Source organism: Cherax quadricarinatus, chromosome 62, assembly GCF_038502225.1.
Source record: "Cherax quadricarinatus isolate ZL_2023a chromosome 62, ASM3850222v1, whole genome shotgun sequence".
In the NCBI taxonomy this organism is placed as follows: domain Eukaryota; kingdom Metazoa; phylum Arthropoda; class Malacostraca; order Decapoda; family Parastacidae; genus Cherax; species Cherax quadricarinatus.
The window spans coordinates 23,819,656-23,837,155 of NC_091353.1; the positions used below are offsets into that span (position 1 = coordinate 23,819,656).

General features: G+C 37.4%; 1 protein-coding gene across 1 annotated transcript in view; it reads left to right on the plus strand.

Moving 5' to 3' along the window:
- The window catches only part of l(2)k05819 (transmembrane protein 94-like protein l(2)k05819), a 429,313-nt gene that overhangs the window by 8,374 nt on the left and 403,439 nt on the right, over positions 1 to 17,500 (plus strand). Inside the window, exon 3 of the mRNA XM_070098525.1 lies at positions 4,048 to 4,196. Coding sequence (XP_069954626.1) covers positions 4,048 to 4,196 — 149 coding nt within the window. The remainder of the gene's footprint in view (positions 1 to 4,047; positions 4,197 to 17,500) is intronic.

The window sequence follows — 17,500 nt, forward strand, 5'->3', positions numbered from 1 at the left end:
TCAGCCCTCTGGACAACAGTTTTGGTAATCCCGCTCCTCCTCCTAACTTCCAAACTACGAATTCTCTGCATTATATTCACACCACACATTGCTCTCAGACATGACATCTCCACTGCCTCCAGCCTTCTCCTCGCTGCAACATTTATCACCCATGCTTCACACCCATATAAGAGCGTTGGTAAAACTATACTCTCATACATTCCCCTCTTTGCCTCCAAGGACAAAGTTCTTTGTCTCCACAGACTCCTAAGTGCACCACTCACTCTTTTCCCCTCATCAATTCTATGATTCACCTCATCTTTCATAGACCCATCCGCTGACACGTCCACTCCCAAATATCTGAATACATTCACCTCCTCCATACTCTCTCCCTCCAATCTGATATTCAATCTTTCATCACCTAATCTTTTTGTTATCCTCATAACCTTACTCTTTCCTGTATTCACCTTTAATTTTCTTCTTTTGCACACCCTACCAAATTCATCCACCAATCTCTGCAATTTCTCTTCAGTATCTCCCAAGAGCACAGTGTCATCAGCAAAGAGCAGCTGTGACAACTCCCACTTTGTGTGTGATTCTTTATCTTTTAACTCCACGCCTCTTGCCAAGACCCTCACATTTACATGACATATACTCTTGAATGAATAAAATACGTCATTAAGTATGTATGTCACAAGTGTTGCTGTGTTGTTGTTGTTGGGTGTATAAGGGCCACTGAGAGCGTAAGCTGTACATAGTGGTGGTGGAGGTGGCAGCAGAGGCAGCAGAAACGGCGATGTTGTGAGTCGCCCTACATAACTCAAACAACATTGGAGGAGTTAGGTTCGTGCTGTCCTTTTTCTATCAATTAATCATTTAACTTACTTGCTACACCATCAATGCTACACTTTATCGCTGGCTGGCGCTATAGCCTTTATTGACTCGTGTTGCTTTAGTATCGTATATATCGTAGAATCACTGAAGAAGGCACATTCTCCCCTCTCTCTTCCTCCTTCCCTTTGGTACTCTGCTATGAGTGCTTTCTTGAATTCTATAGTCTTTCTCACCACCTTTACCAAAGGGCTGGCACTACAATATTTTATGATGTTTTCATGTGTTTTATGATTGTTCATGGTTTAATAGGTTAAGGAAGCAGTATTGTTAGGCTAAGTAAATGCTATTATTATATTTCCTTACAATATATTTATGCACGAAACATTCGCGATCTTTCAACATTTGCGAGGTTCTTGATCCCCTAACCCTCGTGAATGTGGAGGGGGACCTGTGTAGAGCTGTGAAATAACTTTTGGACTTCTGTTACTTATACTTCTTGAAATGAATCCTAGTCAGCTGTTAGCCTTGTTATGCACACTTAGGCTCTGCTGTTATGGCTTTAGATTTCTGCTTACCATGGCTCCCAAGTCTTTTTCACATTCTGTATGATCAAGCTCTACTTCACCTAGTTTATAACTTTGAGGGCTATTTTCATTACCAAGGACTAATACTTTACACTTTTCCACATTGAACTTCATCTGCCATTTTTCAGATCAAGACATTAATTTGTCCAAATCCTCCTGGAGTTCATTGCTATCCTCCTCGGAATGAATCATACAGCCTATTTTTGTATCATCAGTAAATTTGCTCATGTCACTTGTAATTCCTTCATCAAGGTCATTAATGTAAATTATGAACAAGCGAGGGCATAAAACTGATCACAGTTGAATGTCACTAGTGACTAATCCCCATTCAGATTTGACCCCATTAATAGAAACTCTCTGCTTTCTGTTGGTAAGCCATGCTTCTATCCATGCTAGAACTTTACCTCCTATACCATGAGCTACCACTTTTCTTAACCCTTTGACTGTTTTGGTCGCATATATACGTCTTACGAGCCACCGTTTTTGACGTATATATACTCATAAATTCTAGCGGCTTCAAATCAAGCAGAAGAAAGCTGGTAGGCCCACATGTGAGAGAATGGGTCTGTGTGGTCAGTGTGTACTATATAAAAAAAATCTGAAGCACGCAGTGCATAATGAGAAAAAAAACTGACAGTTTTTTTTTTTTAATAAAAATGCCAACTTTGTGGTCTATTTTCGTATTGTATTTATGGATGTATTCTCGTTCTCTTGGTCTCATTTGATAGAATGGGGAACATATTATAGAAATAGAGGTGATTTTGATTGGTTTTACTATGAAAAGAACCATGAAATGGAACTCAAATTAAGGGAAATGTTTGATTTTTGCCGATGTTCAAAAGTAAACAAATGATGTCATTTTCCAATAAATGTCCAAGTATCCATTCTAATATGCAGTTATGAATGGGTTGACATTATTTGTACAATTATTACAGTATTGCAGTAATCTGCATAACAGTAAATCTTCTATTTTTTGTTTGAATAAAAATTCAAAATAGAAAGCAAGAGTAATATCAGAGGGGCCTGGAGACATGACTGATAAACAAAGAAAATGTTATTTTAGAGCCAGGAATGCCTGCATTGTTCATTCTGGACCCTATTTTGAAATTGTTAATTTTTTAATTTTCATGAAATTGGCCAAATTGCAAATTTCTGACCACGTTATTGGGTAGTTGAAATCGGTAAATTGGCAGTTTCTTGTGCTCAATCGATAGAAAAAATGGAGTTCTAAAGAAATAACTATGAGTTTGGTCGACTGGAGCATTGGAATTAGTCGAAAATAGGGCTCAAATTGGGCAAAACCGCCGATTCGCAAATATCGCCGAGGTCGCTAACTTTGCAAGAGTGTAATTCCGTCAGTTTTCCATCAAATTTCGTTCTTTTGGTGTCATTACAATCGGGAAAAGATACTCTATCATTTTATAAGTTTTTTTTTTTTTTTTTTTTTTTTTTTTTTTTTTTTTTTTTTTTTTTTTTTTTTTTTTTTTTTTTTTTTGGAAATTTTGCGACACCAGGAGACTCCTCAGGATTTGGGGTTGTGACAGTGAGGTACTCTATTGAAGGCTTTACTAAAATCCAAATAAACAATATCATTGTGTGAGATTAACGTAGAAGCATGATAAAGACACCCAAATTAATAAAAACTAACATTGTATAGAGAGGTATTGAAGGATGGAGGGTGGGGAGGGATAAAAAAAAAGTGACTGTGACCATTACAGACAACGTTGCTATACGCCCGAAGAGTAACTACAGAAGATCACATTTAGCCTTAGCCTATGCAAAGACTGAAAAAAGTGTGATTTTCTAAAAAAAAATCCCAAGTGATCAGCTATGCACGCTTTTCCTGGAATATCTCAGAAGTAAGTCATTGACCTATTTCATGTTGTATTATCCTTAATAATAAACAGATTGAAAGGAATTTCCCAGCAAACATAAAACTGAGTGTTTTAATTTTGGGCGGTGACACTTTTGAAGTGTCAGTAAGGGGTGATCCCTCAATTAGCGACTAACTCATTTACCGACAGGGTCATAGGCCCCTAACTCCGTCGTTAAGTGAGGAGAGGCTGTAATTATATAAATAATACCAGTGCATTCCTGAATGTGTATTAGACCTACACACATACTGGACAAATGATGTAATTTGCGTGTTCTGGAATATTGGAAAAAATCAAACATATCTGCTACTTTGAGCTCAATTTAAAGCTATTTTCAGTCCTGCAACTAATCAAAATCATTTTTATTTCTGTAATATATCTTTCATTCTGTCAACTGACACCAGGAAACTGAGAATGCAACCATAAAAACCATACAAAAATGCACCACCAAGTCAGTTTTTTATCATTATGCACTGTGTGCTGCAGGATTTTTTTATATGGTGCACACTTATTGCACAGACCCATTCTCTCATATCTGGACCCAGATTTAGTGCTCACAGCTTATCTGAGTGAGCTGAGCACAGATGGCAAAATTGGTTAAATAATGACTCCTGTGACCAAAATTCCTGCTAAAAACTATTGCATAGCATTAGGATTAGTCTGCCTGAAATGCCCCTCATGTTAGTGGCTTTTATGCCTAATAATATTTTATTACATGTAAACTATTTTAACTATATACTGTAGAAAAGAAATAAATTATTTATTTATTTATTTAGGTTCAAATGATCGAACAGCTGGATGCGTCGTGTATTCGATTCGTTCACTTTAGTAAAGAGAACGAGCTGAGGTCACGAGTGTTTTCTGAGAAGATGGGACTGGAGAGTGGCTGGAATTGCCACATATCTTTGCTCTCAGCTCGTGCCAGGTAAGTAATGTTCCATTTTTTTTCATATATACAAGTGGGCCCTGCTTATACAGCAGGTTTAGTTCCGGTCTACTGCTGTAAAATGAAACATATCCTTTTTTCATTTTCAAATGCATATAAAAGCCTGATAACATGTTTATACTATAACATAATGAGTGAACAGTAGAGTTACAGTGGACCCTCGACCAACGATGGCATCGTCTTAACGGAGGGGCTGGGTTTGATTGGTGTCAAGGTGTACGGGAGTTATTTCTTGAGTAGCTTTAGGTAGATGTCATTTTGATAAGGACTTGCCTCGTATGGGCCAGTAGGCCTTCTGCAGTGTTCCTACATTCTTATGTTCTTATGTTCTTAAATCCGACTAGCGATACATTTTAACACAAAAATTTTGCTTCGGCTAGCGCTAAAAAACCCGACCAACGCTATTCGTTCCGTTCGAGACGCGTCCACTTGTGGCCCGAGCGTGCCTCATTTGTCCCATGAGTGCCAGTGTTTACAAGCCAGCCAGCCACTGCGGTCCCATCCAAACATACAGTCGGAACATTTCATATTATCACAGCGTTTGTAGTGATTGCACCTGCAAAATAAATCACCATGGGCCCCAAAAAAGCTTCTAGTGCCAACCCTACAGCAAAAAGGGTGAGAATTACTATGGATATGAAGAAAGAGATCATTGCTAAGTATGAAAGTTGAGTGCATGTCTCTGAGCTGGCCAGGTTGTACACAAAACCCCAATCAACCATCGCTACTATTGTGGGCAAGAAAACGGCAATCAAGGAAGCTGTTCTTGCCAAAGGTGCAAGTATGTTTTTGAAACTGAGATCGCAAGTGATAAAAGATGTTGAGAGACTGTTATTGGTGTGGATAAACGAAAAACAGATAGCAGGAGAAAGCATCTCTCAAGCGATCGTATGTGCATGACGATTTAATTAAAAAAATGCCAGCAACTAGTGGTGATGTGAGTGAATTTAAGGCCAGCAAAGGTTGGTTTGAGAGATTTAAGAATCATAGTGGCATACATAGTGTGATAAGGCATGGTGAGGCTGCCAGTTCGGACCACAAAGCGGCTGAAAAATATGTGCAGGAATTCAAGGTGTACATAGACAGTGAAGGACTGAAGATTGAACAAGTGTTTAATTGTGATGAAACAGGCCTGTTTTGGAAGAAAATGCCAAGCAGGACCTACATTACTCAGGAGGAAAAGGCACTCCCAGGACATAAGCCTATGAAAGACAGGCTTACTCTGTTGATATGTGTCAATGCTAGTGGTGATTGCAAAGTGAAGCCTTTATTGGTGTATCACTCTGAAACTCCCAGAGTGTTCAGGAAAAACAGTGTCCTCAAGGCTAATTTGTGTGTGCTGTGGAGGGCAAACAGTAAGGCATGGGTCACTAGGGACTTTTTCTATGACTGGTTACACCATGCATTTGCCCCCACTGTGAAAAATTACTTCCTGGAAAATAAATTGGACCTTAAGTGCCTCCTGGTATTAGACAATGCTCCTGGTCGTCCTTCAGACTTGGTAGAGTGACTTTCTGTGGACATGAGCTTCATTAAGGTGAAGTTTTTGCCTCCTAATACCACTCCTCTCCTGCAGCCCATGGACCAGCAGGTCATTGCAAACTTCAAAAAACTCTACTCAAAAGCTATGTTTGAAAGGTGCTTTGTAGTGACCTCAGAAACTCAACTGACTCTAAGAGAGTTTTGGAGAGATCACTTTAGCATCCTCAATTGTGTAAACATTATAGGTAAGGCTTGGGAGGAAGTGACTAGGAGGACCTTGTACTCTGCTTGGAAAAAACTGTGGCCAGAATGTGTAGACAAAAGGGATTTTGAAGGGTTTGAGGCTAACCCTGGGAATCCTATGCCAGTTGAGGAATCCATTGTGGCATTGGGGAAGTCCTTGGGGTTGGAGGTTAGTGGGGAGGATGTGGAAGAGTTGGTGGAGGAGGACAATGAAGAACTAACCACTGATGAGCTGCTAGATCATCTTCATCAGCAAGAGGCCAGACCTGAGGAAACTGCTTCAGAGGAGGGGATAGAGAAATTGAAGAAGTTGCCTATTGCCTACTTCAAAGATTAAGGAAATGTGTGCAATGTGGCTTAAAGTGCAAACCTTTTTTGATGAAAATCACCCTGACACAACTACTGCAAGCCGTGTTGGCAACCTGTACACTGACAATGTTGTGAAACACTTTAGGAATGTCATAAAGGAACAGGAGGTACAGGCCTCTATGGACAGATATGTTGTGTGACAGAGGTCCAGTGACTCTCAAGCTGGTGCTAGTGGCATTAAAAGAAGAAGGGAAGTAACCCTGGAAAAGGACTTGCTACCTCAAGTCCTAATGGAAGGGGATTCCCCTTCTAAACACTAACACCATCAACACTCCCTCCTCCCATCCCATCAATCATCTCCAGATCTTCAATAAAGGTAAGTGTCATGTAACTGTGCATGTCTTCTTCAGTTTGTGTGTATTAAAATTAATATTTCATGTGGTAAAAAAAATTCTTTTCAATACTTTGGGGTGTCAGGAATGGATTAATTTGATTTCCATTATTTTTTATGGGGAAAATTAACTTGACTAACGATAATTTCAATTAACGATGAGCTCTCAGGAACGGATTAATATCGTTGGTCGAGGGTCCACTGTACACCCAATAATTATATTCCTTTGTACAACCATGTATCATGTCAAAATAAAAAATTATTATTGTTATAAAAAATGCTCATGCAGTACACACATTACTCACCTTAAAATATTTCTGTCGTTGGCTTATAGTGAGTGGTGAATATATTTATTGTAGGAAGTCTGAATAAATGAAGAATGGCTATAATTGAAAACCATTCATTAGCAAAATGCTGTAAAGCAAAGTGCTGTAATGCAAGGCCCTCTTGTATATATATACATTGTCAGACTTGAGTCCTGGAGGTGGGAAGTAAGGTGCCTGCACCCTGAAGGACGGGTGGAGATACATTGCAGTTGTATAACTGTAGTGTAGATGCGCCTCTGGGAAGACAGTGATGGAGTGATTGATGAACATGTTTCTTCTTGTTTGGGTCACTCTTCCTTGATGGGATGTGGCTTGTGTGTTAAAAAAATATTATTAGACACCTGTATAAAAACACTTGTATAAAAAAATTTGAAAAGAATATTCAGTGTATATTCATGTACAGCATTCATAGAAGTTCTGTATTATGGGTGAGTCCCCACTTTACAGTGTTTCACTAATACAGCAGTTTTCAGTTATACCCATTCTTCATGTATTCAAACTTCCTACATTAAATATATTCACCACTCACTATAAGCCATGGACAAAAATATTTGAAGGTAAGTAATGTGTGAACTGTTTATGCATTTGAAAGTGAAAAAAAGATATGTTTCACTTCACAGCAATTTTTGCTTTACAGCAATAGCCAGGAACTTAACCTGGTGTATGAGCGAGGCCCTCCTGTACACAGTATTAATCAAATATAAAGGACCAGTGGGGGGTGTCTGCTATTTATTTATTTGTTTTATGTCTTTGCAAACAGTACATTGAGATTTTGTATTTACAATAGTGGGTTGCAATGCAAAGAGAGCCTCTATTATGCCTAGACATTATGGGCAAACTTAACATTATTGGCTTACAGACTACTTAACACTAAGGAGTATATCATAGTTGTACAGTAGGATAGTAATTATTTCACAGTTGAACAGTAGATTATTAATTATAAGTGAATCAAAATTTGTATAAGACAAAAGATAAATTCATCAATTCAAAAATGCTTTTTGTGAAAACAATGATTCAGTTATATTCCTGTCAACAATGGATAAAAGGTTTAAAGTGATTGTTGATGTTATGATGTGGGAGTACATAAGTGATTATGTGTGTACTGAGTATTAGCATTTAGTCTAGGGTGATTAAGTGGCTTTTGAGAAGAGTCTTAAATTGATTTTCAGAGTGGGTTATTTTAATATCTTCTGGTAATGAATTCCATGGCAGGAGTGGGAATTTGTTATCATACTGCTGCCTTTTGCTGGGTTATTGGGTGTTTTAGGTGATTGGATGTTGTTGATCCCCATGCACAAATTCCATATGTAAGATAAGGGTATATGAGTGAATGGTACAGTGCCAGGAGTTGATTGTGGAATGTAGTACCTTATCTTTGATAGTATGCCTACAGTCTTGGAGATTTTCTTTGTGATTTGTTGCATGTGTGTCCGGAACTTAAGGCTACTGTCAAGGTGGATACCTAGGAATTTTCCCTCTGTGAGTCTTGTGACTGATGATCCATTTAGTGTTAAGTTATTTGGATCATTTCCAGCTTTGTTTCCAAACTGAATGAAATAGGTTTTATCAGTATTCAGGGTAAGTTTGTTAGTCATCATCCAGGTAGATATTTTCTGCAATTCGACATTGACTGTGTTTGCTAGTATGACTGTGTTTGGGTGGGAAAAGACATGTAATGTTATCTGCTAATAATATGGGTTTGAGTAGCTGTGATGCATTTGGTAAATCATTGATGTAGATGAGAAAGAGGAGTGGTCCATGGACACTTTCTTGTGGGACTCCTACTGTGATTGGTTGGGTGGAAGAGTTTGCATCATTTGCATATACATATTGAGTTCTGTTACTAAGGTATGATTTTAGGTAGTTGAGGGAGTGGCCTATGATACCATAGTACATTAATTTGGAGTACAGCAGTTCATGGTCGACTGTATCGAAAGCTTTACATAAATCAATGAAAATGCCCAGCGGGACTTCTTTCTTTTCGAGTGCGGTATATATTAGTTCTAGCATGTGTATGATAGCATTATTTGTGCTTTTATTATTCCTGAATCCAAACTGACAAGAGTTTAATATGTTGCGTGAGATGAGGTAGGAATAGATCCGTCTGTGAATTAATTTTTCAAAGATTTTAGAGAGCAGTGGTAAGTTAGATATTGGTCTATAGTTATTCAAGTCAGCTTGGTCACCTCCTTTGTGGATCGGAGTGACCCTCGCTATTTTGAGGATTGTTGGGAAGGTAGATGATTCAGTGGATTTGTTAAGATGGGATTTAAGGTTGCTGCTCAGCGCTCTCAAGAAAAATCGAAAAATTATGGAAATTGAGTTATTCATACAGAAAAATAGCTTAACTCTTTGGCTACACAATGGTGCAAGAATCAATGTTCTACGATGTTTCTACAAGAAATTATAGTCATTTATATCAGGTATGGCGACGGCTATGTGGGTAGCGCGTCTTCTCACAGCCCATATATTTTTTTGAATTTTTCCTTGTTTTTTATCGCTTTTTCTTGCATTATTCTTTCTAATATAATAATTGACTATATGGCATCATATAAGAGTAGGTGGAGCTTATCAATAGACTTCCAGCCAATCAGGAAGCACCTGGGAACACTCAACAGTATTTCCGCTCCAGAGAGTGCCAGGTGAAATCACGAATTATTACGCTTATATCAGCTTATGTATCAACTCTACCGCTTATTATATATCAGAATTGATCTAATATGATATAATAAACACTATAAATAACATTCAAACATGTTATGTACTCTAGACTGAATAAAATAGGCCATAATATGGCGAGAGTCCACCAGGAAGTTACTCCTCGTCTCCATGTTGTATTGTTTGGTCTGAGTGATAGAAAACGGTGTTTTGAAGAGGATAACTGCACTAGAACATCAGTTTACTTAGAAAACCACTGAAACAAATGCGATTTTCGCGAAAAAGAAAATTTTTTTGAGACGGCTGGCCGGCTGGCGTTCCAGGCCTATATCTCGGAAGTAACTTTTTCACTTATTTCACTGTACTACACCATTATTAATGATTTTATTGAAATGATTTTCACAGACAATATAAAACAAAGTGTGTTTGACTAGTTGGTGCTTCTTTTTTTGGAATATATCAAATATTTTTTATTTTATGGGAGGTAAAAGGCAGATATTTTGGTGAATGCCAAAAAGTCTATGAAATGTATTTTTTTTTACCATGATAATAAGATATATTAGATGAAAGATGTGCATCCAAAAGTCGCGTTAGATGTATTCTAACGGTTGGGATTGTCGGAAGTGCCACTCGTAGTGCCAATTTGTCATGTCATGCTGCCATATATGAAAAGTCATTAAATATTTTTTTTCTCTGTTGTTTGTTGGCCAATCATACTGAAACTTTGTCACATTCTTCTACATATGCACCTCTAAACGTACACCAAAAATAAAAAAAATCGGTTGAAAAGTAAAAAAGTTGGCCGAAATTGCCAGAATCCCACTTAAAGAGCGTTGCAATAGTTGGTGACAATATATGAGAAGCTTTTTTGTACATAAAAGCAGGGAACAATGCAGGAACAATGTTAAAAGCTGTAAAAAAGTGCAATAAAGTTCTATACTGTATACCAAATATATTACTATGTACTCAATTTATAGATGTACTGCATTAGATATTGAAAATACAGGAGTTAAAAGTACAATTTAATTAGTGAATTTTGCTTATACAGTGGACCCCAGAGTTTCATGATTTATCCATTCCAGAGAGTCTGCTCAATGGCAAAACCATTTTCCCCATAAGAAATAATGGAAATCCAATTAATCTGTTTCAGACACCCAAAAGTATTAACAAAAAATGTTTTTTTTAAACCTTTCAGGGTCCGTCCCGTAGATCTACGGCTTTACGTTCAGGGTCCAAACCGTAGATCTACGCCATGAGCTCAGCTCACTCTGATAAACTGTGAGTGGTACATTTGGGCCTAGATATGAGAGAATACATCTATGTGGTATGTGTGCACCACATAAAACAGATCCTGCAGCACACTGTGCATAATGAGAGAAAAAAAAATGAAATCATGATTTTTCGATTAAAACAGCAACTTTGCAGTGTTTTTTCGTATGTTTTTTATAGTTGTATTTGCGATTTCTTGGTCTCATTTGATAGAATGGAAGACATATTACAGAAATAGAGATGATTTTGATTGGTTTTAGCATTGGAAATGGCTTGAAACTGAGCTCAAAGTAGCGGAAATGTTAAATTTTTGCCGATATTCAAGAGTAAACAAACGACCTCACACGTCTAATACACATCAGCTGGTGGGTCTAATATACATTCACAAATATGGTGATGATATTTATACAATTATTACAGTATTGCATAACAGTAAATCTTCTATTTTTTGGTGTGAATAAAAATTCATTATGTGAATAAAAAATCAAAATGGAATTTATTTGTAAAGCCTCAAAACATAACTAATGAACAGAGGAAATGTTAGTTTAGTGCCAGGAATGCCTACATTGTTCATTCTGGACCCTATTTTGAAATTGGAATATTTTGAACTTTGTGTTAAATTGGCCAAATTAACAATTTCCGATCACTTTATTTTGTAGTTGAAACAGTTGACTTGGCGATTTCTTGTGCTCAATCGATAGAATAGAAGTAATACTAGTGAAATAGCTAAGAATTTGGTTGATTGGAATAATGTAATTGGCCTAAAATGGGAGTCAAAGTCGGCAAAATCGCCGATTCGTAAATATCGCTGACACATCAAAATTCGCGAGAGCATAATTTCGTCAATTTTCCACCAATTTTCGTACTTTTTGTTTTATTACCTTCACAAAAAGATTCTCTACGATTTCATAAGAAAAAATAACAAATTTTTTTTTTGAAATATCTTGGACACTGGTGCGTGACTCCAGATTTGGGCCTTGGACCCTGAAAGGGTTAAAGATTAAATATAGATTTACACACAGAAAACAATGACAAATAAATATAAAGCATTAATAAAATGGATAAATGAACATTTAACATCACACTTACCTTTATTGAAAACTCTTGTTGGTGTATGGCAGACAGGTAGGAGGGGAGAGGGAGGCGAGTTTCTTAGGCTTCAATATGACGCTAATATCTTCTCTGCGGCTTATTTATCTATAATAATTCATCTAATATGACATAATAAACAATATTAATAATATAGAAACATGATATATACTCTAGAATGAATAAAATATGTCATAACATGAGTGAGGAGTAAGTGGTGGTGGTGTTGGGTGTATAAGGGCCACTGAGAGAAGCTGTACATATTAGTGGTGGTGGAGGCTGCAGCAGAAGCCACCAACACTATTCACACTGATACAATATATGTAATATATATATATATAAAATATTTATGGTTTAATTTATAAATAAGAAATGTTTACACTTGATAAATAAGAAATATTTACACTTACCTTGGAGATGTTAGTTTGATGGAGGAGGTGCTGGCAGAGGTTTAGGGTGGTGGAAGATAGTAGGGCAGCATATGTTCAGTGGCCCTATACACCTCCAACAACACTGAAGAGTTATTTTCGTGTCGTATTTCTATTGGTTAATCACTTAACCCTTTGACTGTCAAAACCCTATATCCTGAAGTGTCTCCTGGTGTCAAAAAATATTCAAAAAATATTCAAAAAAAAAATTTCTTATGAAAATGTTAAGATTATTTTTCTGATTGTTTAACCCTTTGACTGTTTTGGTCGAATATATGTCTTGCAAGCCACCGTTTTTGACGTATATATACTCACAAATTCTAGAGGCTTCAAATCAAGCAGGAGAAAGCTGGTAGGCCCACATGTGAGAGAATGGGTCTGTGTGGTTAGTGTACACCATATAAAAAAAATCCTGCAGCAAACAGTGCATAATGAGAAAAAAAAAAAAGACCGTTTTCTTTTTTTTTTTAATTAAAATGCCGACTTTGTGGTCTATTTTTGTATAGTATTTATGGTTGTATTTTCGTTTCCTTGGCCTCATTTGATAGAATGGAAAACATATTATAGAAAATAGAGGTGATTTTAATTGGTTTTGCTGTGAAAAGAACCTTGAAATAGAGCTCAAAGTAGGGGAATTGTTTGATTTTTGCCGATGTTCAAAAGTAAACAAATGATGTCATTTTCCAATAAATGTCCAAGTAGCCATTCTGATATGCAGTCATTAATGGTTTGACATTATATATACAATTATTACAATATTGCAGTAGTCTGCATAACAGTAAATCTTCTATTTTTGTGTTTGAATAAAAATTCAAAATAGAAAGCAAGAGTAATATCAGAGGGGCCTGGAGACATGACTGATGAATGAAGAAAATGTTATTTTAGAGCCAGAAATGTCTGTATTGTTCATTCTGGACCCCATTTTGAAAGTAGCATATTTTTTAATTTGCATGAAATTGGCCAAATTGCAAATTTCTGACCATGTTATTGGGTAGTTGAAATCGGTAAATGTGCAGTTTCTTGTACTCAATCGATAGAAAAAATGGAGTTCTAAAGAAATAGCTATGAGTTTCATTGAGTGGAGCAATGGAATTAGCCGAAAATAAGGCTCAAAGTGGGCGAAACCGCCGATTTGTAAAAATCGCCGAGGTCACTAACTTCGCAAGAGCGTAATTCCGTCAGTTTTCCATCAAATTTAATTCTTTTGGTGTCATTACAATCGGGAAAAGATTCTCTATCATTTCATAAGTAATAATAATTTTTTTAAGGGGGGAATTTTGTGACACCAGGAGACACCTCAGGATGTGGGGTTGCGACAATCAAGGGGTTAACCCTTTGACTGTTTCAGGCCCCTCTCTGAAACTGTCATTCTATGTCGCTCAATTTTTGAAAAAAAAAAATTATTTTTTCTTATGAAATGACAGAGAATCTTTTCCCGATGGTAATGACACCAAAAGTTCGAAATTTGGTCGAAAACTCGTGGAATTATGCTCCCACGAAGTTAGCGGTTTCTGCGACATATGCGTATCGGCGATTTCGCCGACTTTGAGCCTTATTTTCAGCCAATTTCATTGTTCCAGTTGACCAAACTCATAGCTATTTCTTTAGAACTCCATTTTATCTATCAGCTGAGTACAAGAAACCTCCCATTTACTAATTTGGACTACCCAATATGGTGGTCAGAAATTGGCAATTTGGCCAATTTCACACAAACTAAAAAAGATGCCAATTTCAAAATAGTCACATCTCTAGGCCCCTCTTATATTATTATTGCTTTCTATTTTGATTTTTTATTCATACAAAAAAATACAAAATTTACTGTTATGCAGACGACTGCATTATTGTAAAAATGGTATAAATAATATCAGTGCACTAGTGAAAGAATATTAGACTCCCCAGTTGACGTGTATTGGATGTGTGGTGTGATTTATTTACTCTTGAACATTGGTAAAAATCGAACATTTCCGCTACTTTGAGCTCAGTTTCAAGGTCGTTTTCATCGTAAATGTAATGAAAATCATCTCTATTTCTGTAATATGTTTTCCATTTTATCACCTAAGACCATGAAAACGCAAATACAACGATAAATACTATACGAAAATACACCTCAAAGTCGGCGTTTTATTCCAAAAAAACGATCAGAGTTTTTTTTTTCTCATTACGCAATGTGTGCTGCAGGATTTTTTTATGTGGTACACACTGACCACACAGACCCATTCTCTCACATGTGGGCCTACCAGCTTTCTCCCGCTTGATTTGAAGCTGCTAGAATTATTGAGTATATATACGTCAGAAACATTGGCTCGTAAGACGTATTTATACGTTGAAAACAGTCAAAGGGTTAAAGCCCCCCAAAAAATTTTTGCCCTCTGTACTTACCGATATATAGAGGTATAAAGTTGGCAGAAAATGAGCCACGTATGGCAACAGCGGCAAATGCCGCTCACCTGGTAAACTTTTTTTACTCTCATTCGAAGGTATCTTGCTTTTTCCACTACAGTGGACCCTCGACTAACGATATTAATTGGTACTCGAAAACGAATATCGTTAGTAGAGTTTTTTAGCGTTATCCGAGGCAAAATGTTAGTGTTAAAAGTATCGTTAGCCGGATTTAACGTTAGTCGATGCCATCGTTAGTCGAGGGTCCACTGTACTTTATTTTTTCAGGTAACTTATGTGGCCTGTGAGACCAAAGTAAGGTGCAATGTACATATATACACTCGTATACAACACAATAAGCACACAAGCATGATTATCAATATATTGTTTACAAAACTTGTTTACACAATACAAAATTTTTTTATTACTCTTGTTCTATAATATATATACATATATATAGTCACATATATAGTCACTGGGCACTTTCATATAACTGTTATTATCTCCAGCAAGCTCATGTTGTGTATGAGTGTGTGTGTCTCCGGCAGCTGTAAAAATGACATGTTGTATCATTACTCACTCCCCCTACCGCCTGTCAAAACAATGGGGGTCAGATGCTCACTTCCCCTCTATCCTCCTACCTAATTTCTGTATCTTTCTCCTTCATTCTCCCTCATTCTCTCATTCTCTCTTTCATTCTCTCATTCTCCTTCATTTTTCTCATATCCTGGGCAATGCTTTTAGTCACGAACTCCTCAGAACCACGAAACTGACTTTCACCGACACTTTCATCTGTGTTAGAGCATTACTTGGGAAGAGAAGAGCCCCCAGATTTGCCAGGGAGTCAGATGTTTCGAACTGCTAGGCTTGATGAACAAGGACTACTGAAATGGCATTCCCACAATGCACCACTGGCTCCCTGATTTTCTTTATATGGTGCATACTGACCATGGAGACCCATTCTCTCACATGTGGGCCTACCAGTTTTCTCCTGCTTGATTTGAAGCTGCTAGAATTTTGGCATATTAATATGTCAAACACGGTGGCTCATAAGACGTATATATACGACCGAAGCAATTAAAGGGTTAACTTACTTGCTACACTGTTAATGCTACACTTTATCGCTGGCTGGAGCTATAGCCTTTATTGATACCTGCTACATTAGTATTGTACATATCATAGAATCACTGAAGAAGGCACATTCTTCCCTCTCTCTTCCTCCTCCACTTTGGTACTTTGCTACGAGTTTTTTCTTGAATTCTGTCACATTTTCTCCTTCTTTACCAAAGGCCTAGCACTAGGAGCTTTCTTTGGGTCCATGGTGGCTTATTTAGCAGTTGCAAGCACAAAAAACAATGGATTATTATGAAATGTATTGTATGAACCCGTGGGGTGATGGTTACTCGTTGATAAACAATGGCACACTGAGTGTGATTGGTTTTGTGTGTGTGCTGATGCTGGGGTGCCGCTCGGATGCATACCACACAGTCACCAAATCACGAGGCCAGTCACAAACTGCGAGGCTATATTTTGACGAAAAAGTTGCCGAAAGTCGCGGCTGCCAAAACGTGCAGGTCCACTGTATTTTGGAAAGTCTTTTATATTGAGGGGTTACTGTACATTATCATAATTATGCTCTTTTTACACATAACTACATATTTTTATATCACTGTATCTACTTTACCTGTATTTCTAGGGTTAATGAATGTGCTGGCGGTTTAGTAATAGTGAAAAGTTGTGCAGTGTGGGTATCTTGTGTAAGACTTGTGAGACACAGCTATGACACCAACTGACTGGTCAAACATACAATATAGCTTAGAGCAGTGGTCCTCAACCTTCCTACACAATTGGGCCACATTTGATGGTTAAAATATGTACTGAGGGCCCTCACAGTTTTGTTGATACTGTGCAGTGTGGAAACTATATAACAGCGAATTCATGATTTCACTTCAGGGCCCCATCCATTTCCTGGAAGGGCCACATGAGGGCCACAGGTTGGAGACTCCAACCTGCAGCCCTCATGTGGCCAAACACCTTGCTTAGTAAGTCAAGCTGGTGTTTGTCTGGTTGTTTATTAACCCTCTGACTGTCGCAGCCCCAAATCTTGAAGTGTCTCATGGTGTCGAGAAATATTTGAAAAAAAAAAAAAACTCGTATCAAAATATTAAGATTATTTTTCTGATTGTTTTGAGCCCCCTCCCCCACAATTTTTTTTGCAATCAGTACTTAACGAGATATAGAGGCGTAAAGTTGGCAGAAAATGAGCCGTGTATGGCAACAGTAACGAATGCCGCTCACCCAGTAAACTTTGGTTTACTTGGATTCAAAGGTTTCTTTTTTTTTTTTTTTTTTAGTATGTATTTTATTTTTTCAGGTAACTTATGTGGCCTGTAAGACCAAGTTATGGTGCAATGTTCATATATTCATTTGTTGAATGTAGCGCAATTATAGCAAAAACACTAGTATCATCATATTGTTTACAAACAAACAAACAATATTAACCCTTTGACTGTTTACGCCATATATATACGTCTTACGCGCCACTGTTTCTGACGTATTTATACGCATAAATTCTAGCGGCTTCAAATCAAGCAGGAGAAAGCTGGTAGGCCCACATGTGAGAGAATAGGTCTCCATGGTCAGTGTGCACCATATAAAAAAAATCGGGGAGCCAGTGGTACATTATGGGAATGCCATTTAAGTTGTCCT